We start from the raw sequence: 26146 nt of genomic DNA, 5'->3' as shown, positions 1-26146 counted from the left end.
CTAGAATTTGAGCAAAAAATATTTTTTCACGCATGTAGTACCGATAATGTTCATACAGTATCGATACTACATGAACAATATCGATATTGTTAACTTAGTATCGATACCAAAGGTAAGAGAAGTATTGATGCTCTCTAGGTAATATCGATACTACCAGATGTTTTCCAAACAACTCAAATTCCAAAATGCAAAATAGGTACCGATACCCAAGGGGGTACCAATACTACTTTACATAGTAGTATCGATACCATGATCACAGTATCGATACCATCAAGCCCTAACGACTATTTGATTTAAAAATAACAAATGTAGTATCAATACTCCCTGTAGGAGTATCGATACCTTCTGTTCTAGGCAGTTTTATTTTGCATGAAATTACATCCCAACGGCTCCAAATCATCCCCAACGGCTAGAAACGACCACTAATTCCAACATATAAATACAAGTTGAGGACACTTGAAGAATGTTGGAACACCTATCCAAGCAATCGAACACAAGAGAAAAGTTTTTTCACTCTTTATTTTCTTTCTCTTGTAAATAGTTGTGTTTTGTGAGCTTTAATTTGTAAACACCTTCCATGAGGTTTTAATGTTAATGTTTACTTGTTTTATCTTTTTGTAAAGAGGTTTTGGTTCTATCTCAGCCATTGAAAAGATAGGGAGTTTGTAAAGGTTATTTCTTTGTCCTTGAAAAAGAAATAACAAATTAGTGGATTTGTTGGAAAATCCTAAGTGAGAAGCTTAGGTAGTGGATGTAGACTTTGATTGAGAAAGCCGAACCACTATAATTCTTTGTGCAAATTTCCCTATCTTTATACTCTTGACTCCCTAAACTTTAAATTGCCAATTTACCCCCTCTTGGCAATATTTTTTGTTGTCAATTTTGAGCTTCTTAAATCCCAACAAAATGAAAGGAAACGACGTGAAAGAAAATAAATTAAAGGAATTTAAAGTTATGTTCAAAATGTGTCACAACTTAGCCTTTATATAGGGAGAGGAATTGGATTGAAAGGTTAAGACCTTTCAATGAAATGACTTAACCTTTTGATCAAAAGACTTAACTTTTTTTTATTAAAGGGCTTGACATTTTTTTCATGAAATGACTTGATTTTTAATTTTATGAAAGGGTTTATCCTTTTTTATAAAAAGATTTAATTTTTTCATGAAGAGTATTGTTGAATAGATATGATTTGAAAACATTAATTCATTCATACTTTTCTAACAAAATTAAATATTGTTCTCCCTAAAAAAATTAGGCCAAATTTGTACAAGCAGGAGTTCGCTAGGCTATTGACCTATTGGGTTCCACCCAGCTTCCGAACTTTTAAAACAGTCTTCGTATTTCTCTTTTAATTTTATTTTCTTTCTTAAAAACATCACATAATCTCTCTGTCTAAACCTCTAAACTCGAAAATTTATAAACAATCACTGCATTGGATGTGTTGGCCTCCATCTTCCGTGGTTGGTGAACTCCAAATTTTTTATTTCCTGTGATTTTATCGTTGAAAAAAAATTCTAAACCGATTGTAGGTATATTATAACATCGACAAGATCACAACACGTGTTGTTATCTTACCGGAAGATATTAGTTTATTAAAAGAATGACAAGTGTACTGTTGATTCAACTATCTTTGACATGTAACGTGCCATATCAGTTGGCGTTAATGGTTCTACGGTACAATAATTGAAGTGGAAGTTTTTCCTAACAACACTGATTCTAATAAAAATAAATAAATTTCGATGATCAAAGTGAAAGTATCCTAAAAGTTCAATGACCATTCTAAAATTAATTAAAAACGTATGAAATAAACTAAATAATCAGAATGCAGTTTATGCAAAATAACAAACTAAAATGTATTTTTATACTGAACTTTACTCTCCAATGTATGAGAATCGGTTCATTGCTTCTTTTTTGGGTTAAGACGGAGACTTCAATTAAAAAAGGTGGCAGTTCATTTTCTGATACACACACAAGTGCAAACAAATCCAAAGGGTGTATTAATTAGTATTCCCTTGGTAGAAATATATATAGAATCTTTCACAATGGTAAAAATTTGGCATTGACGTTAATGTTTTCAAGACCTAAATTCATTTTCTTTCTTTGTTTTGGTTTTATTTTTTCTTTCATGGCATTCTTTTTCGCTTGTTTAGGTGCTCGACACTGGCCTTAAACCATGCTTCATAGCTGCTTCCCACACAAGATCGATCCTATCGACGTCGATCGCCCCGACTTCGTGATGTGTCCATCCTTCTAGCTGATGAACCACTCCTCCTGCATGGCATGCGTGAACCACTCCTCTTTCCATCGTGTACTGTACGGACATATAAATTTATGTTAAGAGATGAATTTATAAATTTTTAAAGATAAAAATAGATTATCAATATAAAATATTAAAAAAATCTAAATTATAAGAAAGTTTAAAATTTCAGAGGCACTATTTTGCCTGTTTCTTTCGATCCATCCTTAGTGGTGATAAAGAAAAATGGATGATTAAGGAGAAAGATTGATCACCTCACAGCTTCCAAGGCCTTCAACATCATCAGGCAATCTCATGGCAGCCAGATCACCGTAGGTGCAGTCTCTTCTGAATGCCAAAATGGGTGGCACCACAAATTGATGAAAATGAGTTCCCGTTGGTGCCCAATTTTGCTGCCTCGGCGTTATCCACTTGCCCACGATCCATGTCTAGTACATAACTCAATCATTTCTTGGCATAGTATCAAAAATATAAATTCAATGTTTGATTAAACAATTATTTTAATTTTTATTCGTTTTTTAGTATTTTCATCATACAATTTCATTTAAAATAAAAATGCCCCTAATGTTTAATTAGATAGTCACTTTAACCGTTTGTTGACTAACGGTTTTTATCCACAGATGAATCTTTTGCCCCCAAAAAAAAAAGAATATTGGGGGCCAAAATACTCTAAAAATGAATAAGAGTCAAAATGACTATTTAATTAAATAGTTAGAAGATTTTTTAGCATTATGTCTCATTCTTCCTCTTTCCATTTTTTGTGTTTCAATGAACTAAATTTCATATTCATAGGAGATGAGAGTGGAAGTTGTATATCATACCTTACAATTTTTGGCCGCCTGGTACTTGGTCACCTGTACAAGGTAGTTTTGGCAGTCCACATGGGCTTCTCTTTGTATCTTCTGAAACCTCTCGGTTGACAGAGTCAACATCTGCACGTTATGTCGAAAGTTTCATAACCGATCAACTTCGATTAGCCTATTGGAAATAAAAGGATGCAATATTGGTAGAAGACTCACAAGAACACGAACTCTCCTCCGACAAAGGTGAAGGGCGATGGCTCGGCCGAGCTTCGAAGTGGCTCCGGTTAAAAACACTTCCTCGACATCTTTAGGAATTTCGTTAAGAATAACAGCAGCCGTCAAGGTATTGCCATGGACAACTCTCACTTTCAGGTCCGGGTGCTTTTCGACAAACAGTGTTCCTCCTCCATTAAGGGCTTCATTCTGCAGGCATTACACAAGAGAAGCATTGAGAGAAGCTAAACTAGAGAGATAGTACAGTACCAGAAAATCTTAGAAAAGTAGCGACCTTATTTAAGGCAGCAAGGCTGATGACCTTCACCCCTATTCTATCAGCCCTTAGAATGGCCTCCTCTATGCGCTTGTTGATGCCTTCCATTGCAAATGGTAAGAAATACTGCAAAACATTGTCATGCTCAAGCTCATTAATCCTATGCTCATTCTCTTTGCAATTATAATTTGGCATAATATTAAAAATTTATTGTAACTTTTGATTAAATAATCATTTTAGTCCATATCTTTTTTGGAACACTTTCACCCAAACGTTTTATTTTGAAAAAAAAATATTACTGTTGGAATGAAAATTATTAATTGACTGACGATCAACACTCATGTTGGTGTGACACATTCACATGTCCAACGAAATAATGTGACACATACTATATGTCTAAAATAATGATGTAATACATGTCACATCTCTAAAGTGATGAGATAGTATTCAAAGTGATGATGTGTACTTGTCACATATCTAAAGTGATGGCGTAACATATGTTACATATCTAAAGTATTGATATGATATGTATCATATCATCACTTTAAAAACATTAGACTTGTCAACGATAAGGATCGTTGTTGGCCAACTAATGGTTTTCTACCAATTAGAAGATATTTTGTCTCAAAATGAAATACTAAGATCAAAATATTTTAAAAAAATAGGAATCAAATTGACCTTTCTATTAAAAGGTAGTTTTGACAATACAATTAAAAATTTCCGGCCTAACATATTTACATTCAAATTCAAATACGAACCTGAAAGCCGAACCTAGGAACCACCCACATCTGGTGCAAATAGCCTCTAAGGTTGTAGAAAGTAACTAGAAAAGCCTTAGACCAAGCCCACATCAACAGCATGAACAAGAAAGTGAAAGGCCAAAGAGGCAATATAAAGATCCTAGTGGAGAAGGGTACGGATGAGAATGATCTGAAGACGAAAGGGACATGCACGGCCGATGTTATGTCCACCACATGTGCCAAGAACACAAAATCTGGTACCCTCCCGTTCTTTCCTGCATTCACCATCAACTCCAAAATTAATTTCCCAGATCTCAAAAAGCTATGAAAATGTAGGTGCAACTACCTGAATCTGAACTAATTTTCTTGTGCAGCTGCCATGAGTTGCTGTTAAGTGTACCCCCCATGGCATCAAACAAAGGCATGAAGAGACAGAAGTTGGTCCCCATCTGTTCGTGGTGCAAGCCATGGTACCTGACAATTTTTCAAAAACCACCCAAAATTTGGCAAACATCTTTTAGATTATTATGTTGATCCGGGATGGATCGAACGGGTGTATAAGGACAGTTATAAGAACACTAAATGAGACGAGACAGATTTGAAACTATTCAAGTTCAATTTCATTAAAGTTCGGTCAACTCTCAAATTGAATGAACTCGATTTGAGTTTGAACGACTCAAATTTTTTACGAGTCGAAACGAGTTATTTAATATTCGACTTGAAAAAGATTACAAGCAACTAAAAAATTATATATATTAAAATTTTAATTTTTAAATTAAACGTTTAATAATATTAACATTTATATATTATTTTAAAAATTAAAATATAAGATTTTCATGTACTTACGATTTAGGTTCGCGCTCGAGCTTGAACTTAGCTCGAGTTTGAGTTTCAATCGAGTTAAGTCTAAGAATATTTAGAGGTGATGTTTTTTCGAACTCTAGCTTGAGCTCCAATTTCTGATTTTCGAGACGAGACAAATTTTAAACTATTCAAGTTTGATTTCATTAAAGTTCGGTCAACTCTCAAACTGAATGAACAAGAGATATGAGCTTGAACATGACTCGAATTTTTGACGAGTCGAAGCGAATTACTTAATATTCGACTTGAAAAGATTACAAGCAACTATATATATATATATATATTAAAATTTTAATTTTTAAGTTAAATGTTTAATAATATTAACATTTATATATTATTTTAAAAATTACAATATAAGGTTTTCATGTACTTACGATTTAGGTTCACGCTCGAGCTTGAACTTAGTTCGAGTTTGAGCTTCAATCAAGTTAAGTTTAAGAATATTTAGAGTTTAAGTTTTTTTGAACATGCATCAGCTCCAATTTCTGATTTTTGAGTTTCACTCGAGCTTCAATTTCTGATTTTAAGCTTGAGTCGAGCTTTACAATTTTTTAAGCTCGCGAGCTTTCGAGTCAAATCGAGCTTAGCTTTAAACTTTTCAATTCGAGTCGAGCTCGACTTGATTCATTTAGTAGTCACCGCTTTGAAATTTTAAATTATCATATATTTTTTTGAAAATATATTTTATATATATTTTTTGTACCTAATATTGGTTGATGATAAAGAAATAACCTCATTAGCTGCTATTTTGGACATAGCATTCAAGATTAGGTACCAAACACGTATTTCATTAAGCTAATTAAACTCCGTTGAAGGAAAACTCCAAATGAAGCTTTCCATATCAATTAATAGGATCTTGCATGTTTTGGCAAACATTATCTCCGACACCCATAAATTCCTGTTCACGAAACGTGGGCCGAAAGGCCGCACTTAAATGAACATCTAATTTCCAGGTCTAAAAATAGAATTGGGCACCCTCTAGAAGATGGGGAAAGAAAGAAACTCTAAAAGGAAATTCTGAAAACACATTAATTGCATGGGAAGAGAAGGAAGGGGTCATTGCTTACGTGGGAGTATAGAGTAAGTATCTGAGGAAAGGTAACTTGTTGAACAATTCATGTGGAACAACTTCAACATTTGAATGCCCCAAGCATCTTAAAAAATCGAACGCCGCAAAGTAACCATAGATCATGCTTGTCGATCCGTACCCCATCGTAATGGATCCCGTCATCGGAATTCCAATCACGATACATAGCACGAGGTGCTCGAAAAAAGTTGCATGTCCGGCTGCACCGGCAAGAATTTTAGAAAAACGCAAACTATATAGTAAATAAAAGGATGAGATTTATAGGACGGTGAATAAATTTACCTGTAAAAGGATGGAGAACTGGAGATGAATGGTGAAGTGAATGATAATGGTTGAAATGGTTGCTTTCATGGAGAAACCTATGGCACCGATAATATAAAGGCTCTGATACGGCGACGTGTAGTAACAGTAAAGTAATAAACCCTTTTGTGTTGCAGAGAGGAAGCCTATTCAAAGATGGGAAGACCAAACAGGCCATGGAAGCTAACAGAGCTTGAAGGATTATGAAATTGTCCCTGAAAATATTTCATTAATTATACACTGTACCAAATACATAGAATTCTCATGATCATATATATATATATATTATTAGTATTACCAGTTCCATTCTTTGTCAATTTGCTTGTAATCAATTCCTTGCTGTATAATCCGACGATTCCGAGTTAAGAACAACATGTTACCGTAAGAGCTCCATAGCTGATGAATCAATCCTCTCAAAACACATATGAGGAGTACATGAACACACCAGTGATCCTCAATTGTACCCTCATAGATCCACGAATGCAGAACTTTCATCGCTAAAGGACCAAATAGCAAATACTTGGGGTGCACGGAACACAATTTCAAGGAAAAAAATCAGTAAAAACATTGAAAACAAATGCAATCAGGCTACAATTTCTTGTTTTTGTACCTTGAAATTTCCCAGGTTCTCCCAAGGCCAAGCTGATAGAGGTGTAACCATGGTTTATATGTATGATACAGTAAAATTGGCAACAAATCCCAGACAAGAAATGCTTTGTTTTTGTCTCTTAGAGGAGAGAAAAACAGCTACAGATGATAAAAGGCTCTTACAATTTGTGGTACTGGGGCAATGTAGCCTTTTCTATAGCCCCAGAAAACAAAAATTAAAGTATCATAATCAAGTAGATGACTGACGTAGGCTTTTTTTCTTTTGACTGGCGGTTCCCAACAAGAATCGCGGGGCGGTCGACAATGATGACCTTGTAAGCTCGAGTGCTCAACGTGTTCCCATTTCACTGGTGGGGACTGTGGCGCACAGCTGTATTGCTTTCAGCAATAATGGCTTAGTACGGTTGGGAGGTGGGTTTAGAAGATAGATGGCGCAACCCTCACTTTATTCTGTTTTAAAAAAATTGTCACTCTAAAAGATTATGACCAATATTTTTTGTATAAATTGAAAGAGGGCTTTAAGAGGTCATCTAGGTTGAGAGATTTTATTATATTATCTTACCTAATTAAGGAAATCTTAGTGTTCATTGTGTAATATAGGTGACTACTTTTTGTATTAATGGTTATAAAAAAATATCCTAATTATAATTTTGTTTATGTTTACATTATATTTGTAAATCTTCATTGTAATTATATATTTTTTATTTTTTTAATAAAACTAGCGGTTTTCTTATAAAAAATAAGTATGTTTCCATGAATTATCAATAAAATATTAAATTAACGGTTTAAAATAATTGGAAATATGTTTGAACTCATTAGGTGGTGTTAGTGATGTTGGATATATGAACTACAAAACTACACCGTTAGTACTGACTGGAAATATAAACAGTAATTAAAAGGAACAGATTCATAAACCATGTCGTGGTATAACCACTGCCTTAGAAACGAATTCGCCCCGATGTGTGTAATCGCTGCAGTAGGCAGACCGTCCCCCGATGTTAACACGGTCGCTTCGAATTTCGTACACCCGAAATCGTAGTGGACTGCCGATGGTATTGCTCTTCTTATCGGAAAGCACAGAAAGAATAATTGCAGAAAACACTTTGAGAGTGAATTGTGAATGTTGAGAGTGAGTTGAGAAGTTGAATATAACCCTCTATTTAGAGGCTAGAAATAGGGTTAAAATCGTCTATAAAATTTCAGAATTAAATCTCTTCTTTTGTAACAGCTGAAACGTCTAGATGAACCTGACTCAAAAAACGTCTAGATGACCACGACCACGACCACGATCACGACCCGAGACGAGACGAGACGGACGGCGGCGGCGGTGCGCGAGAGTCCCCCTTGTTCTCTTTCACTCAACAAGAAAGTGAGAATTTTATACTATAAATACTCAATTCCAATAGTGTTTCTAATACTATATGGGATTAAACATTACCAATAAATGAGAAATGTGAGTATTATCTTTTCTAAAGGTTTTGAGTGCAAAGAGTTGTGAGTGCAGGATGTGAAGAAACTGTAAAAAGTTTTACCATATAATCACTTTATACCATTCCAAAAAAAAAAAAAAATTCTGTCTCAACCCCAAAAATATCTAAGATAACGCTACTTTAAAATAATTTTAATAGTTAGCTCACGTAATATAATTACGTTTAATAATTCGTTGTTTAATTGCATAACACGATTGAAAAAAAAAGGCAATATTCATTTATTAAAGGTTAATGATATAATCTCCATTTTTATTCGGGTGACCATCATTCATTCTCGAAATAAATCAATATCTTTTTAAATTTTGCATACCTTAGATTTCAAATTATTAATGCAATATTGATTTATTAGGATTAATAATATAATCTCAGCTTTTTGCCTGAGATGATTATTGTTAATTTCAAAATAAATCAATATCCTTTTGAAATATGTATAAATAATGAGTCACAGATTAAATAAAACTTTGAACTCGTAATTTTAATTTTAAAAGAATAAATAATTGATTAGGTATTTGTTTTGGGTGTTATAAGGTGTTAATCTTTTCCTACACGCAATAGACTCCAAAACTTGTTTATTATTATTATTAATATTATTATTCTAATAACAAAGACTTTGATATTTTAATAAAATTTATTTTATTAAATTATTTAATTTTAAGTTTTAATCTCATCTTAAAAATAATTGATGACGAATTCTATTATTGTAGGACATTTTAAAATCTGTCATTGGTCCTAAAAGCTACATACCAACTAAATCATTCTTTTCATATATAGTATAAATATTACCAATTTCAATTAGAATAAAATATTATAAGAACTAAATCAAGTCTAATTAATTATCTCAACAATCGACTCCACTCAAACTCTTTCACCAAATTTTTTTCCGTTTTATTTAGAGAGAATTTTTTTATTAAATTAAATAATTATAAAGTATTATCTATTTTAAATACTTCCAATCATTTACAAAGAAATTTAGTAGAAGACGTGAATTAAGAATCATATCAAGTAAATGTTTTCTATGAAATTTAAAGCCTCATTACAACAAAACAGGCTTTTTGTGGCGTTTGTTTTAACCTTTAGCGGCATTTATAAGCGCCGCTAAAAACGCATGCGGCGTTAAGACAAACGCCGCGAAAACAGCCGTTGAAAATAGCACAGCTAAAGTTCGCAGCATTTTTTTAACAAAAAATGCCGTAATAGGTATTGATATTTAGCGGCGTTTGTGTGACAAACGCTGTAATAGGTTTTGATATTTAGCGGCAATTTTTAGACAAATGCCGCAATAGGTTATGATGTTTAGCAGCGTTTTTCTCTAAAACGCCGCAGTAGGTGTTAATGTTTTGCGACGTTTTTCTCACAAACGTCGCAGTAGGTGTTGATATTTTGCGGCGTTTTCCCACAAATGCCGCAGTAGGTTTTGATGTTTTGCGGCGTTTTCTCACAAACGCCGCAGTAGGTATTGATGTTTTGCGGCGTTGTTGCTAAAAACGCCGGTAAAGGTCTATATATAGCGACGTTTCTCGGATATAAACGCTGCTAAATGTATGGTATATTGCGCATTTTTTGTTACAAACGCCGCTAAATAACACAGAATTTAATAGTCCTAAAAATTATGCTTGAATACCCCAAAACTATTTTTTCAACCTGTTTCATTATCTAACAAACAAAACAATAATAACATCAAACTCTATATCCATAACAAACAACATCAAATCCAATATAATAAATAAAAGTTTTCATTAACGTAATATAAGTTTAGTTAAACAAGGTTCAGTAGAATGCTCATAACATAAATGAGACTACAATGGTGGATTCTGAGGTTGCGTTTTCTGAATCATCAACATCGTATCATTGAGTCGTTTTTCAAATTCTTCACATCTCAGTTGATATGTTGATTCTCTCTGTGCTGCCGTTGCTTCTCTCTGTGTTGCCGCTACTTCTTTCTCTGCTTCCACTGCTGCTCTGGCTACTTCTGCTACTGTTCTCTTTGCTTCCCTTGCTTCATTTTCCGCTTTCAAGTTAGCCATTTATTGATCCATCTTAGCCAACTTTTCTTTTAAACGACAAACTTCTTGGTGGGAAGATCAAGACTATGATGACATGTACTGTGATGAACTGGATCCAAAATATTTGGTGGGAGTAACGGATGATCCTTGACAGCGCACCCAACCATATCTTTCAGGACCCAAAACGTCATTAATAGCTTGGTTTTCAATGTCATCATCATTAACAATACCTTGACTCGAAGCAGTAACATGATACTCTGCCTTTTTCTCCCTCAATTTTTCCTAATAAAGTGAATAATTAATTAAAATAAAAAATGTCATGGTACAAATATAAATAAAGTCAGGTAAATTTAAAACATCTACCCAAAAAACGTACCATAATTTCTGCAGCATCAGCAGTCATATGAGTGCCATCATTCTTCGTATGTGTCATGTCGAAGAGTTAGATTCGACCAACTTTAGAACCGGATGTATTTTCCTACAATGTACCATAATATAATTACTATGAGTTAGTATGTACATGGAATACAAAAAACTATTTCAATAATCTATAATACCTCCTCATGAGCTATACAAGCAAAACTCTTCGATCCAGCCGTGTGCATAAACTTTTGTTGTTGTCTGCTAGCAACACCAATATGCTCTCGGTCCTACAATGTCAAACAACCACTTTTAATGATGATTTACAATTCGTTACAATTATTTCTGAAAAATACATCATACATGTCCATTGGTACCTGAGCATTCCTGGTGGGACTGTTTGCAACTTCTCTTCAAGGCTGAGATCATTCTTGAAGTATTTCTTCTTTAAGGAGCTCTTGTGATCCCTCCATCTCTTCCCTAACGTTTGCTTCACATAATCGTCAGAGACCTCTAAAGAAAATTTCTCCTATATAGCAAATAAGTGTGCACCGTAAGTATAAATTAGTATTGAATTTCTATAGAGTATGTATTATAATGACATTATTACCTTACCAAAATCCAACGCTTGATTTTTGTTACTATTAGGCATTTCGCGCCATGACTCGTAATTGATCGATAACAGATTCGCATTACGTCCAACTATGCCTAAGTAACCTGCTAGAAGACGTGATTCTGGGCCAATAGGTTGACCGGCATCGTTTCTTGAAACTTTGACACGATGCCCAGGAGGAAGTTGGTATAATTCCTTCAAAGTTGTACGTCCTCGAGTCTTGCGTGTTCCAGCATTTTCAACTATATAAGAAATTATTAAATTTCAGTTTTGAAAATGAACAAAGTAATAAATAATGTTTCGAAGATTACTTTGAATTTCAACATCTTCTTCAACAGTTTTCGGAACTTCAGAAGACTCAGGTGCATTCGATTCCTCGTTATTTCTTTCTTCATGGTCTTCAGAAGCTCGAACAACCACAAATCATTTATTTTTTTCCTCGGCATGATATCTATAATAAACGAACATGAGTAATAAAAAAATGAATTAATTAATGAATATATTGAAAGACAACATGTTAAAGGTTATAACATTATAAATAAATAAATGAAGATATAAAATCGTACAAAAGTATTATATAATGTCAGTTGTCATAAATATCTTCATCAATTTTCTGATCTTGTTTCATCTAAGTTTTGTGGTAGTAGAGGTAAACTTTCTGATCTTGTTTCAATGTCATCTCTACTTCCATCCCCGATGTCTATCAAGTCTCTGGGAGTATTTCGAAGCACAACATACCAACCGTCATCCATTGGATCGTGACAATAAAATACTTGTTTCACTTGAGAAGAAAATACATATGGTTCATCCATCAAACGATGACCCGTGTGAATTAATCGAGAGAAATTCACCATTGTAAACCCGAATTAATCTCTTTTTATACATATGTTTACATCAACCCAGTCACACCGAAACAACACAACCTTTCATTTTCCATAATAATCTAACTCAATAATGTCCGCAAGATTTCCATAATAATCGACCTCTCCTTTTTCGGATTATTGTCCCTTACAGTAGCATAACTTATAGTTGACGAAGTAACTACGACTCCACAATTTTGTGTCATTCTTAATCTTTCACGAGATTTCGTGTGGAACCTGAACCCATTAATGAGGAAGACATTATATCTTTTAACTATTCTATTCGGACCTTGAGAAAGACATTTAACTTCTTCACTAACTTCTCTCCCACTCCAAACCTATTACACATGAATGGTGAATTAATTTGCATTGACGTCGATATAAAAAACAAGACGTATATAATTTATAAGTGTTCCGTAAGATTTAGTTGCTTACCGTCTGGCCTAACCATTCATGAAAAGTTTCTGTGAATAACTTATGTAGCTCTCGCTGATTTAATCTTCGAGAGCGTGCTCAAGATCTCAATACTTCTTTAAACTCACTATAAAGAATATTATGTCGTTAAAAATTGATAAATATATAAGATAAAGAGATTTCATTAGGATTGGGTCCGAAAGACTTACGTACGAAAGGGATCTATTGAATCGTGATGGAAAAGAACATATCGGTGTGCTTGTACCCAAGACGTGTCATCTAAGTGTGCAATTTCAACTTTCCCTAATGGTTGACCATAACTTCCAAAGAAATAATGTTGAGGTAAGTCATCAGTACTTAACACATCATTTCGATTTGGTCTATTCCATCTTGTTTCAACATCTTCTAAATATCTAGAGCAAAATGTCATACATTCCTCTGCCAAATACCCTTCAGCAATTGATCCTTCCGGATAACGCTTATTACGACAATAAGACTTCAACTTGCCCAAAAACCTATACAAAAAACAACATACTACGTAAATACATTTGAGTGAGAGGTATAATCAGTAGTAATTTGAAACTTGTAATTCAAATAACACCTCTCTAAGGGTACATCCATCGATAGAAAACTGGACCACCAACTCTTACTTCGTGAGGAAGACGAATTAGCAGATACACCATAATTATGAAGAATGAAGGTGGAAATATCTTCTCCAAGTTGCATAAAGTCAAGGCGACTCGATCTTGTAGTTTATCAAGTTCTTCAACCATTATAACGTTCCCACAGAAGGCTTTCATTATATTAGAAAGTTCAATGATACAAGACATCACCTTACTCGACATGCAACCGCAAATAACTACTGGCAGTAAATCTTGCATTAATATGTGATAATCATGTGACTTTAAACCATAAAGTCTTCGATCTTTAACACTGACACATCGAGAAATGTTTGATGCATACCCATATGGGACTTTTATATCCTTCAACACCATGCAAAACACTTCTTTTTCTTTATTCGAAAGAGAAAAAATAGAAGGCGACAAGAAATTTCTTCCATTTGGACGTAATTGCGGATGAAGATCATGCTGAATTCTCATATCCACTAAGTCAAGTTGACTCTTAAGATTATCTTTAGATTTCTGCCATCATTCAAATGGTCCCGATAATATTCTCACAAACATTCTTCTCAATATGCATTACATCAAGATTATGTCTCAAAATCTGCTTTTTCCAATAAGGTAACTCGAAAAATATACTTATCTTTTTCCACAAGTCTACCTCGTTTGGATCATCCTATTCATCAGACTCATCATCAGTTTGTTCGTCAACTTCAACCTCTTCATTGACTTGCTTTGCCTTTTTCTTTGATCGTGCACTACTTGGTTGATTCATCTTTCCATAAGTAAAATTGATATTTTTCAACATTCTGAATATTTGAGAGTCGGTTGTTTGGTCAGGAGCATTTCGAAACTCTTCATCACCATCAAACATATTCTTTTGACTTCTAAATCTATGATTATCAGGTAACCACCGACGATGTACCATATAAGAGAATTTCTTTCATTAACCAACCACTTCGAACATGTTTCTACAACACAACAAGGACAAGCGTAACGACCTTTGGTACTCAAACACGATAAATTTGCATATGCAGGAAAATCATTAATTGTCCATAGTAAAGTCGTGCGTAAATTAAAGTTCTCATTCGTCAACACATTGTACGTTTCGACCCCTTCCCATAACTGTTTCAACTATACAATTAACGGCTATATAAATATCAATATCATTTCTGGGGCCTTTCTCGTCAGGGATTATCATGGATAAGATGAAAGATGATTGTTTCATGCAAATCCATGGAGGAAAATTGTATGGAACAAGTACAACAGGCCAAGTACTATATGAAGTACTCGTGATTTTGAATGGATGAAACCCATCAGTTGCAAGACCAAGCCTGACATTTCGAGGATCTCTCGCAAAACTTGGATACTTGTTGTCAAATGACTTCCAAGCTAAAGAATCCACTGGATGCCGTAATAATCCATCATCGGTTCTGCCATCGTGATGCCACCTCATAGACTCAGCAGTCTTGGTGGACATAAACAATCTTTGTAGCCTAGGTATGAGAGGAAAATATCGCAGAATCTTAATCGGTTTCTTTCTTGATTATGCTTGAGCTTTATCCTCATTAACATTTTCTACCTCCCTAATCATCCATCGAGATTTTCCATATACATGGCAAGAGTCCTGATTTTTTCGATTACCCCAATACAACATACAATCATTCGGACAACTATGAATTTTGTCATATCCAAGACCCAAATCTTTTATCATTTTCTTCATATCTTTGCATGATTGAGGGATTTTTGCAAAAGGAAACACTTCTCCTAGTAACTCCAACAATTGCGTAAAGGAGTTACCAGTCCACCCTCCCAGGTATTTTAAGTGGAAAAGACGAATGCAGAAAGAAAGCTTTGAAAACTTTGATCCCTCATAAAGTTGTTCATTCATTTCATTCAGCAACTTGTAAAACTTTGCCGCTTCTCTATTTGGCTCTTCAGCACTTCCAATTCTTCTCATCTCAATGAAATCATTAACATCATTATGACAATAATTTTCTGTAACATACGGCTGATGAGTGTGCATATTAAATGCATCTCGTAACATCCCTTTCATGTCATCTTCTCTAAAAGTTGGATAGTGAGAAGGAGCAGGATAAGTTGAATAACTCATGGAAGCAGATCTATCTGATACAAACTCTCCATGAAAGATCCATTTTCTATACCCCGAACAAATCCAAAAATAACTAGATGCTCGTACACAACTTCACGAATGTGCCAGTTAATGTTAACACAGTTCTTACAAGGGCAAAGAATCATATTCTCTTGGCTTACATTCAGAAAAGCTAAATTTAGAAATTTTTCGACTCTATTTCGATATTCGACGCTTACCCTTGAGAAATCCATCCAACTCTTATCCATTTCGTATTTCTGGAGTTTCAAATTCAAATGTTAATTGCTAATATTATAGATAAATTTAGAACCTAAACAGAAGCATTACATTGAACCTAAAACTCTTTGAGAATCAACCTTTCAAGAAAAAAACAATAGACAAGTGGAAACAAAGGGTCCACAAATGTAGTATTCACTGATTTGGAGCTTTAAAAATCCTGAATTCACAAACACAAATGATTATCTAACATCATTACAGGACTAACATTAACAAATTGAAAATAAAACAAAGTTCTAAAAGCAGACACATTCAAACAAGAAAAAGAATAAAGTCCAAATTCTCAAATGTTACTTCAAGGATTTTATGGTAACAAGCAAATAAGAGCTATGGATTTAGGCTAAGATCAAGTAACAATATAAGAGTTCTTCATCCAAATAAAATTTTTGTTATGTTATTTCGAGTACGGAAACATATTACACCACTAACTTTTCTTTACTAATTACTCTATCTCGACTTAATTTTTTTTTCACGAAAACAATATTCACTAAACATAAATATCAAGCATTTATATCTAAACAAACTCATGTTTCATTCTTAAAGAGAGAAGATTACCTTTGTTTCCTGAAAAACGTGTTCCTGTTTTAACTATTCTATTTGAGTGTCTCAACTCAATTAGCACCTAGAGAGAATTCAAACCGATGAAAGTGTATAACAAAATATGCAAGAAAATATCGACATTTATGTTATGCAAAAAAGGGGGGAAATGGCTTCTTTATTGTAGAAAATATCGACATTCATGTTCTACAAAAAGTACAAAAGGACAAGGGCTTCTAGTTTATGTAAAACATTCAACATGAATAACAACTAACAATCAGGCAAGAAAATATCGACATTCATGTTATGCAAAAAAGGGGGGAAATGGCTTCTTTATTGTAGAAAATATCGACATTCATGTTCTACAAAAAGTACAAAAGGACAAGGGCTTCTAGTTTATGTAAAACATTCAACATGAATAACAACTAACAATCAGTTTCAGGTGAATATGAAACAATAAGATATTCATTACATGGCAACTTTATTTTAAAGCATTTAAATTACCACGTCAACTTTTTTTAACCAACGTACATGAAAGTTGAAACCCCAATACAAATGGTAATCTATTTTTTTTAATATTTATTTATTTTATTATTTGTATTTATTTCAAATTTTATTTGTATTTTTTATGTACAAAATTTTATGGTACTTAATATATATGTGTTCAACCTAAAAAATATTTCTAAACCTGCTGCTTGACAATACGACACTAACAATCCCAGGAGAAGAAGAACCAAAAGGAGAACTGTCTTCATGGTTACCCTATAAAATTGCCAAGAAAAAACTACTGAATTCAAATGTAATATATATATATATATATAGCCACACCATTCCACCATAAAAGCCTCGTACTTCATTATGGCCCATATCTCAATCCTTTTCAAGAACTCCCTTATCCCTTCATCATTCTGTCTCCACATCTGATCATTTCTCCACCATAAAAACTCCCAAGAATGGCTAAAAAGAAATCTAAGAAAAAAATACAAAGACTCCAAGCGAAAATGTGCTCTTAGGGTGAAATTCTTGCATTTTGATTTTGAAGAATATGTATATAGAAAGCTTGAACATATTCTAAACTGAAGGAAAAGTATGAAAACTGAAGGAAGGCAACTATTGATTCAATTCAGCAATGAATGAAAATGTGTGTTGTGTTTGCATTGTTTAGAGGGTGTGAGAACTCTTGAAAAAGAGTTATTAATCTTGATTTCATACTAAGAAATTGATTAAGTCTCAGACTATTTACGTATATTTTAGCATCGTCAATTGTCATTTAAGTTAGCTTTTTGTTTTAGCCTTAACGAGTTCGAAAAGCATCATGCCATGTGTACTTAATTCCAATCTCATTATGCATGAGGACTGTTCTAAGCATTGGATCAAAGAATTGAGCAAAAGAACAGAAGAAAAGGTTAAACGGACTGATGTTGCAGCATTGTTATAGCGTAAAATTGGATCAACTGGGAGTCTAACAAAACGATTGGTGAATATCAAAAGGAGAAGATCATGAGAGCTGAATCAAAATTAAAGGAGGTTAAAACATCTTTGAACTTGGAAAATTTGGTCATATTGACCCTTGAACCTTTGATGCAAGAAGGTTACTGTGCTTTGATGCTAGAAGCATTGATCTTGAAACATAATGTCATGCTTAAAAGACATGGTTAACTAACTGGTTTTAAGTTCCCTTAAACTAGTTGTCTATGCCGATGAGTTAGGAGTGTATTTGGTCTTTTTTATATGGTAAAAAGACATGGTTAACTAAATGGTTTTAAGTTCCCTTAAACTAGCTGTCCATACTCGACAAAGTTCAGTCCAAGCAGAGAATGGAAACTGCCTAAAAGGTTGGAAGATAGGAGCTTATGAACATTAAAACTATTCATTTTAGTGTGAGATTTTTTCAAAAATGTTGGACTAACCAAACTTCTTTTATTATGGCATCAACAAATGGCAATGCAATGGTTCAGTTGTTACTCAACAAGGAAATAAGATTTTTTTTTAAAAATAAACTAACCCAAGCAAAGTCTTCTTACTGTGACAATTGCAGTAACTCGCCTTATCGGTCTCCTCTCTGGACGGGCATATAGCAAAGCAAAATCCTTAATCAACATACGAAAACAAAAAACAAACGAGAAAGTCTCAAAATCAGGGTTCTAAAAACCCCAAATCTCACTCCAAACTAGACGAATCAATATAATCTAATGTTGATAATAATATGAAAAGAGACGAGTCTCTAGCCAGCAAACATCTGGTAAAACAAGATAAAGACACCTCAATGAGAAGACAACCTGAATAATGGCCAGCAAAGCATGAAAACTATCCCAATGCTTATATGCACAAGCTTCCGATTCAGTTTCTGAACAGGAAAGAAAAAGGTCATAAAACTGTTAATAGGAAATTCTGTTAAGAAATTTATCTTTCTGATAGACAAGTTTACCTAGGAACAAACTGTATACTTGTAACATGTAAGATCATTTCTAATTTATCACGTGACATGCAAATTAGGCGTAAAGCAGTAACGTTATGAAAATGGTGCAGTCAGATGCCAAGTGGGAGATGAGAAATGTGACTAATTTCAAATAGTTCATACAACCATAAATAAAAAAAATACACAGATTTACACAATATGAATTACAATATTTCATCAAGCGCTCTCCGGGTGTAGATAAAACTTTTTCATGATGCAGAGCAAGTAGCAGACAATCTAAGATGATAAGAAAATAACACAATTACAGAATTAATTTCCTGAAGATTGAACCGTAGTGCCAATTAGTACTCAATAATCGATATGATTAATTATTCCTGTTTAAACTCTAATTGGAAAAAAGGGTAAAAGAAAAAAAACTCTCCTTGTGATCGGGATGAGGTAAATGCCTCCAGGGAAACACTCGAATTGGAAGGGATTGGAATCACCCAAATCCTAAAATCTACAGTTTGATGAAATCGAAAGAAAGCATCTTTCAGCAATGAAAGCAAAGCCCCTAATTGAGATGAGCCTGAGAAACACTGCAGAAAGTGGTGGCGGAAAAAAAAAAGTCAGAGAAACCACCGAGTTCAACTAACAGTTAAACATCACCAATAATATCTCCCTAAAAGTTTAGCTCAAATGAAATATTACCTTACCAGAAATGAAAAATGCTAACAGTAAGTCTGCAATATTGTGAGTATTTAGGTGGAAACAGTTACCCAAGCAAGCTTTTGCACTGGTAATCGGAGGAAGAATCGGGGATAAAAAACTAGGGATCAGGCAGAAGAATTGGGGATATCTGATAATTAAATGGACAATGGCGACGTTTATATTAAAAATGCCACTAAAGGACAACTACTACGGTGTTTATTAAAAAACGCCACTAACAAACAACTCAATTGTGGCGTTTACGTCAAAAATGCCATAAAATTACATGACTATTGCGGCATTTAAAACATATTACGCCACTAAATTACAACTCTATTGCGGGGTTTATGTTAAAAACGCCACTAAAGTACAACTTTTTAGCGGCGTTTGTTAAAAAACGCCACTAAAGTATTACTCTCTAGCGACGTTTTTGGATACAAACGCCACAAAATGTCAGATCTATAGCGGCGTTTCTAGATATAAACACCGCTAATTACCTTTTATTTAGATAATATTAGTTGATTTTACATATTTCATTTCTACTGTACATCAACTAAATTGACTGATATATGTATAAACAGTATATGGAGAAACATTAGTTGATTTTACATATTAACAACAACCATACATTTTAATTAAGACATAAGTTATGCATAAAAATACTTAGCAACAAAATACATTATGATTTAGAAACATTAAAGTTATGCATAAACAATATTCACCATATTTTTCAGTAGAATTTAGTTGTGCTCATTCGTGGGGAAAGGAAGTAGGAAAGATGTTTTCCTTGTTTGACGACGTATCGTTAAGTTTTTCCTCCGTGTAAACTCTATATGGAGAAACTCTTCATCCATTTCACCAAATAAATCTCCTACCTTCGGTTCACCAATAAGAGTCCTTGCGCGCTTCAGTGCTTCACTTGAAACAGATAACGACCTTCCACCTACAGTATGAAACTTGATTATAGGTGGTTTGCGAACTGAATAAAATTTAAAATAAATTTAAATGGATGATATAAATGTTTACTTGGAGTAACAGTAGAGGCAAATTCATCTTCATTGAGGATAGATACTGCTTTTGTAATTGAAGATTCTTTCAACGCCACAGAGTTACCAAATTCAGTTCTAAACATCGGGTATTTATCCACTCCTCTATCATCGTTCTCAATAAGCTTCGAAGATCCTATATGCGTACAATCTATGAAATTTGACTGAGCGTAGAAAAACAAATTATAACGGCTGAAAGATTCATAGATTATTACCTTCAAGAAGGAGATTGGCCATGGAAGGGTATGGAGCAATAGGAGTTCCTTTCGGGTCATCATCAAGTTTCGACGGCGAGACTGGACCGATATCCTCCCAACGATAATTTGATCCATCATCAGAGCAAATATGCCACTTAGACATTCCGTCGACGATAATTTCTCTTAGTCAAGGCAACACCTGCTCTTTTTTTCTCAAATACGTTAGCTTTTTGGGTTTTCCCCATTTTCAAAAGACCAAAAAAATAAAAAAAGATCATTAATGATAAGAGGGATCAAACCATGCAGTTGTGTCATAGTTCGTCCGTGAGAGGCCCGATTTGGTCACCGAGACATACAAACGATGACGTCGGTAGGAATCGTTTGAAAGCTATTGTTGTTCCAGAGAAGAAGCTTTGAGGGAAGAAGAGTTTAAATGATTTTAGGGTTCAGGTAGGAGAAAATGAGGACTATATATTTAACATTTTACGGCATTTATACAAAAAAATGCCACTATTGATTACACTATTGTGACGTTTGTTAAAACAACGCCACTATTGATTAAAACTATTGCGGTGTTTTTCTAAAAACGCCACTATTGATTAACACTATTGCGGCGTTTGTCTAAAAACGCCACTATTTATTATCACTATTGCGGCGTTTTAGGAATAAACGCCACTATATGTGTAATCTATTGTGGCGTTTGTGGTATAAACGCCGCTAATTTATTGATCTATTACAGCGTTTTGGCTAAAACGTCACTATATGTTAATCTATCACAGCGTTTGTGGTATAAACGCTGCTAATTTACCATTCTATTGCGGCGTTTGTTAAAAAATGTCGTAATAAACCACCCTATTGCGACGTTTGTTGTAAAAACGCCGCTATATGTCAACTCTATTGCAGCGTTTTTACAACAAACGTAGCTAAAGTATCAATTTGTGGCGCTACGATTGTAAACGCTGCTATATGTTTAACTTTTGTGGCGTTTTCTCTCCAAACGCCATTAAAAACACCGTTACATATCAGTTTTGTTGTAGTGCCTACAAACCAAATACTCATTTATTAATAAAATAAATATAACCAAATAGCCTTTATTTAGAGGGAAATTGAAATTGAAGGAATTGTACAATTCATTAATAAAATATGGAATTTGTTAATTACGTGCTTTACTTATCATGTATTGACTAAAGGATTGTATTTACATACTATCTATTAACCAGTGATTTTAAATAGGGTTCTAATTTTTATCATGATTGTTTAATTTTTAAAATGAATTGCTTTATTTAAATTATAATAATGGATACTTTTTCTTTTTTTATATAAAAAAAAAGCTCAAATTATTTGTTCAAATTATATCTAAAGATGTAGATTTTCAAAATTTCTTGCAATCTTATTCCATTAATACTTTTAATCACACTACAAAACAAAAACCCAATCTTTAAAATATCTTTTTTTTAATCTAATATATATTTTTATATTTTATTAGATTTTGTCGCTTCTATTTTGTAGGTGAAAGAAAAAGAATTATAAAAAATTATCTTTTCCTGAATCGAAAATTAGCTCTGAAATTCCGAAAAGAGATTCTGGATTCTCCCAGCATCACTCCGGCAAACTCCGTAGCCACAAAGAAAGTGAGATTCAAATCGACGGTCGAAAATCACATTCAAGACACTGAGATGGAATTGACAGATCCGATGATACCAGGTCCCTCGTACACAGCGATACTGAACAAAAACCAAGTGAGGCAAACGCAAATGGTGAGCCTGTGATCAATCTAAATGAGGAAATCGACCTCTCTGACGAGGACATCATCACCGGAACTCGCTATGGATTGCCTTCCATTCAATTCTCAGACCGAGCCTATAAATTTATGAAAAAAAAGTATAACGAACACGGTGATCGTAAAACTTCTCGGAAGGAACGTCGGCCTAAACATGCTGAACAACAAAACTTATGCCTTATGGAGCATGGATTATTTTCGGTCAATACTTAACGGTGCAACCGTGGAGCATGGATTTCCGAACATCTCAACTTTACCCAACAACTGTCATCGCCTGGATACTCTTCTCGGGTCTTCTAGAATACTTATACAACAGGAAAAATTCTTAATAGTATAGGCAGTCTCGTGGGCCAGACGACGAAACTCGACTTCCACAAGGATGCCTACAACAAAATGAGATTTGCTAGAGTAGTAGTTTACGTTGATCTTACACAACATCTGGTCTCCAAAGTAGTTGTTGGTCATAATATACAAATGGCAGAATATGAGAATCTCCCTCTCATCTGCTTTCCGTGCGGTAGATTCATCCATATGAAATAAGCCTAGTGATGGAACCTATATCCTTAGAAGTGAACGTGGTGATGGAACTTGTTATCCCAACGAGAAACCAGCTTGAAATTTTCGATCACGCACCTTACGAACTGTGGATGGTGTTGGAAATGTGACGCCGGAAGCAAACAACTGGCGGGGCGAAGAAACTGGGACCAAACAAGGAAAATAAAAAACAGGGATCAAGATTTGAAACTTTAAATGATACTTACCTTAAAAGCGGGAATGAACCAGAGAAAAATAGATAGAATGTGGGAGGGAATCTTGTAACTTCATCTTCCATGACCTACTCCAAATTTGGTGAAGGATCCAAATCTCCTATATCCACTCCAACATGCTCATACAGACAAATATCCCATGCAGTTGGCCCCCACTACTCCTAAGCAGGGTTTCAAATCACGGTCCGAAAACGTGATTTCATCCATGAAATAACGGTTTCGTCGCAGTCCGAGTTACCCGCTATACTTGCAATAGCGCCCGCGACGACCGTAATAACGCCCGCGACAGCCTAATCACGGTAAACCTGATATGACAAAAAATGCGACCGCGACTCACGATATGAAACCTGCCCCTAAGACCTCGTCACATACTAGCCCAATCATGTCATCTCAACCCTCACAAAGTGACAGTGTCCAAGCGGCCTCGCAAGGGTAACGATATGGTTAAATGCAGACTAGCCATATTGAGACTATTGGAATCGTAAGGTTAAATGGTTAAAATTTCCTTACTAGCTCTAACCCTATTTTTGACAATTCCCTTAGCTTAGAAGGTCAACCATCCTCTATCTCTCTAAACGCTACCCAGCATAAAGTTGTTGCCTTTAATGGGGATCAGAATTCGGACACTCTTCCAGCTCCTATAATCCAAAGATCATCTAGTAGTTGACGACTTTCGGTCCCGAAAGGTAGAGCTTCCCCTAATGCCATTCGAAGAAAAGGAGTTAAATTCAAAGGTAATAATAAAGAAATGTAAGAGGTTATGAATAACATAGTTCAAAACATACAAGACCGGTTTTAGACTCCTAGCTCTGAAGAAACTCAGACCGACGATGCCACGAGCAAAGCACTTTAAAGTTAACTCTCTCCCTTTGTCCATGGATTTCAAACTAATGTGTTGGAATTGTCAAGGAAGGGACGAAAATAGGTCTCCCAGAATTCTGAAAAAGAATACACCCAAGACCACAATCCCCTTTTGGTGGTCCACTTGGAGACTCGCATAAGTTGGTCGAAAGCTTATAACGTTATAGCTCGGACCGATTTTGACAATTCCTATAGAGTTGAGGCAATCTATTTTTAGGGTCGTTTTGTTACTATGAAACTGTCCTCTTGCAAGTGACAGTGGTGGCGGCAGAGGCGATTTGACCAAACTGACACCGTTTAACCGAATATCTCTATTTTTAGTACCGTTTGACCTATATTTATCGAAGTGACATCCTTTCGGCTGAGGTGGAGAAAGGCGCATCCCCGGGACGCGCTTTACCTGATTTTACGCTGAGTTGGATGCTACGTGTGAAAGGCGCATCCCCGGGGATGCGCCTTCACGGGGTTTTGCTGATTCGGTTGTCACGTGTGAAAGGCGTATCCCTGGGGACGCGCCTTTCATTAAATGTCTTAAATACTCATCCGATTTTTTTCCAACTACCCCTCCTCCTCCCCCTATATAAACCCCCTCAACCCCCCCTCATTCTTCACACCAAAATCATATTCTCCTCTCTTATATAACTCAAATTCTCCAAATATTTGAGTTTTAAATTTATTATTAGTGGTAAGAAATTTATTTTTAAGTTAATATTTTTTTTAAAATAGTTATTATATTTTATATTAATATAATTATATAAATATTATTTTTTTATTAAAATAATATTTATATAATTATTATTTATTTAAATTTATTAATTAATTATTTTTGTGCTAATTATTATTTTTGTCTACAGTTATAATGGAAAGTAAAATGCTGCTGCGATTGGATGCTGACCATATCTCTAGACATTTTAGCGATATGGTAATATTTTTTTATAATTAATTTTAATATTTATTATTATGTTTAATTTAAATTTATTATTAATTTTAATTTTTTATAATGCATATTATTTAGGATACTAATCGTATTTTAGAGACATTTATTAAAAATCCACGTATACCGACACCGGAACGTATTTTGCCGTATTTGGCTTCTGTCGGGTTCGGATATATTGCAACAATTATTGGCGGTTGCAAACTCGAACCTGTCCTAATTTCTGCATTGATTGAGAGATGGAGGCCCGAGACATACACTTTTCACCTTCCATGTGGAGAGGCTACAATTACATTGGATAATGTCTCTATGCATCTGGGGCTTCCCGTCAACGGAAATATGATGTGTGGTATGACGGATGGTGATTGACAGTCAATGTGCATGAATTATCTTGGAGCTGCTCCGCCAGAGTTTAATAGAGGTAGAATAGCTTTATCTTGGTTGAAAGCTAATTTTGAGGTTTTAAATGAAAATGCTTCAGAGGATCAAGCAAAGGCATGTGCTCAGGCATATATTCTACGAATAATTGGAGGAATATTGATGCCCGAAAAATCTCGCAACCAGATGCATTATATGTGGTTGCGGCATTTGATCGATTTTGATGAAGTTGGAAGATATAGTTGGGGCGTTGCAGTTTTGGCATTTCTCTTTAGAGAAATGTGTCGGGCGACGAATTATAAGAAAACTGCTATCGGTGGATGTCTCCTGCTTCTGCAATCATGGGTGTGGTTCCGCATGCCTTTCTTATGCCCGATCGTGAATGAACCATACGTATTCCCCTTATTATTGAGGTAATTTTCGAACTAAATTTTGATTTAAATATTTTTAATTAAATAGGGTAATATTTAGTTTATATATATTTCATAGGTAGTCGTTAAAGTTACTATATTATATTATATAGGTAGGTTTAAATATTAATATTTTAATTTAAAATGCTAGATATAATTAGAATATTTTATTTATTTGAATTGTATATTTATATTTCAGTTTTAATGGATACCTTATATGAGCGATGAAGTGAA

General features: G+C 34.4%; 1 protein-coding gene and 1 long non-coding RNA gene across 2 annotated transcripts; both read right to left on the bottom strand.

Annotated features, from left to right (window-relative positions):
* Positions 1-2116: 2116 nt before the first annotated feature.
* Positions 2117-7255, bottom strand: LOC120184813 (very-long-chain aldehyde decarbonylase CER3-like). Its single transcript, XM_039189192.1, has 11 exons — positions 7149-7255; positions 6837-7057; positions 6521-6753; positions 6219-6438; positions 4637-4764; positions 4309-4565; positions 3569-3676; positions 3277-3483; positions 3079-3189; positions 2512-2685; positions 2117-2311 (listed from the first exon to the last, which is right to left on the bottom strand). The coding sequence occupies exons 1-11, from the start codon at positions 7197-7199 to the stop codon at positions 2147-2149; spliced, it is 1875 nt and encodes a 624-aa protein (XP_039045123.1). The 5' UTR covers positions 7200-7255; the 3' UTR covers positions 2117-2146.
* A 3628-nt stretch (positions 7256-10883) lies between these two features.
* Positions 10884-11218, bottom strand: LOC120184786. Its single transcript, XR_005522069.1, has 3 exons — positions 11198-11218; positions 11017-11118; positions 10884-10922 (listed from the first exon to the last, which is right to left on the bottom strand). It is a non-coding gene; the product is annotated as an uncharacterized LOC120184786 (long non-coding RNA).
* Positions 11219-26146: the final 14928 nt, after the last annotated feature.

This window comes from Hibiscus syriacus, unplaced genomic scaffold, assembly GCF_006381635.1.
Source record: "Hibiscus syriacus cultivar Baekdansim isolate YM2019G1 unplaced genomic scaffold, ASM638163v2 tig00003969_pilon, whole genome shotgun sequence".
In the NCBI taxonomy this organism is placed as follows: domain Eukaryota; kingdom Viridiplantae; phylum Streptophyta; class Magnoliopsida; order Malvales; family Malvaceae; genus Hibiscus; species Hibiscus syriacus.
This window is presented reverse-complemented; position numbering and strand designations above follow the sequence as displayed.

Bases quoted from the DNA above. Each gene is read 5' to 3' on its own strand.
- LOC120184813 (XM_039189192.1), bottom strand. From the start codon at position 7,199: ATGGTTACACCTCTATCAGCTTGGCCTTGGGAGAACCTGGGAAATTTC. The intron at 6,439-6,520 runs GTAAATTTATTC...TTGCCGGTGCAG, and splicing joins AGTTCTCCATCCTTTTACAG to CCGGACATGCAACTTTTTTC. The intron at 2,312-2,511 runs GTGATCAATCTT...ATGTCCGTACAG, and splicing joins AAGGCCTTGGAAGCTGTGAG to TACACGATGGAAAGAGGAGT.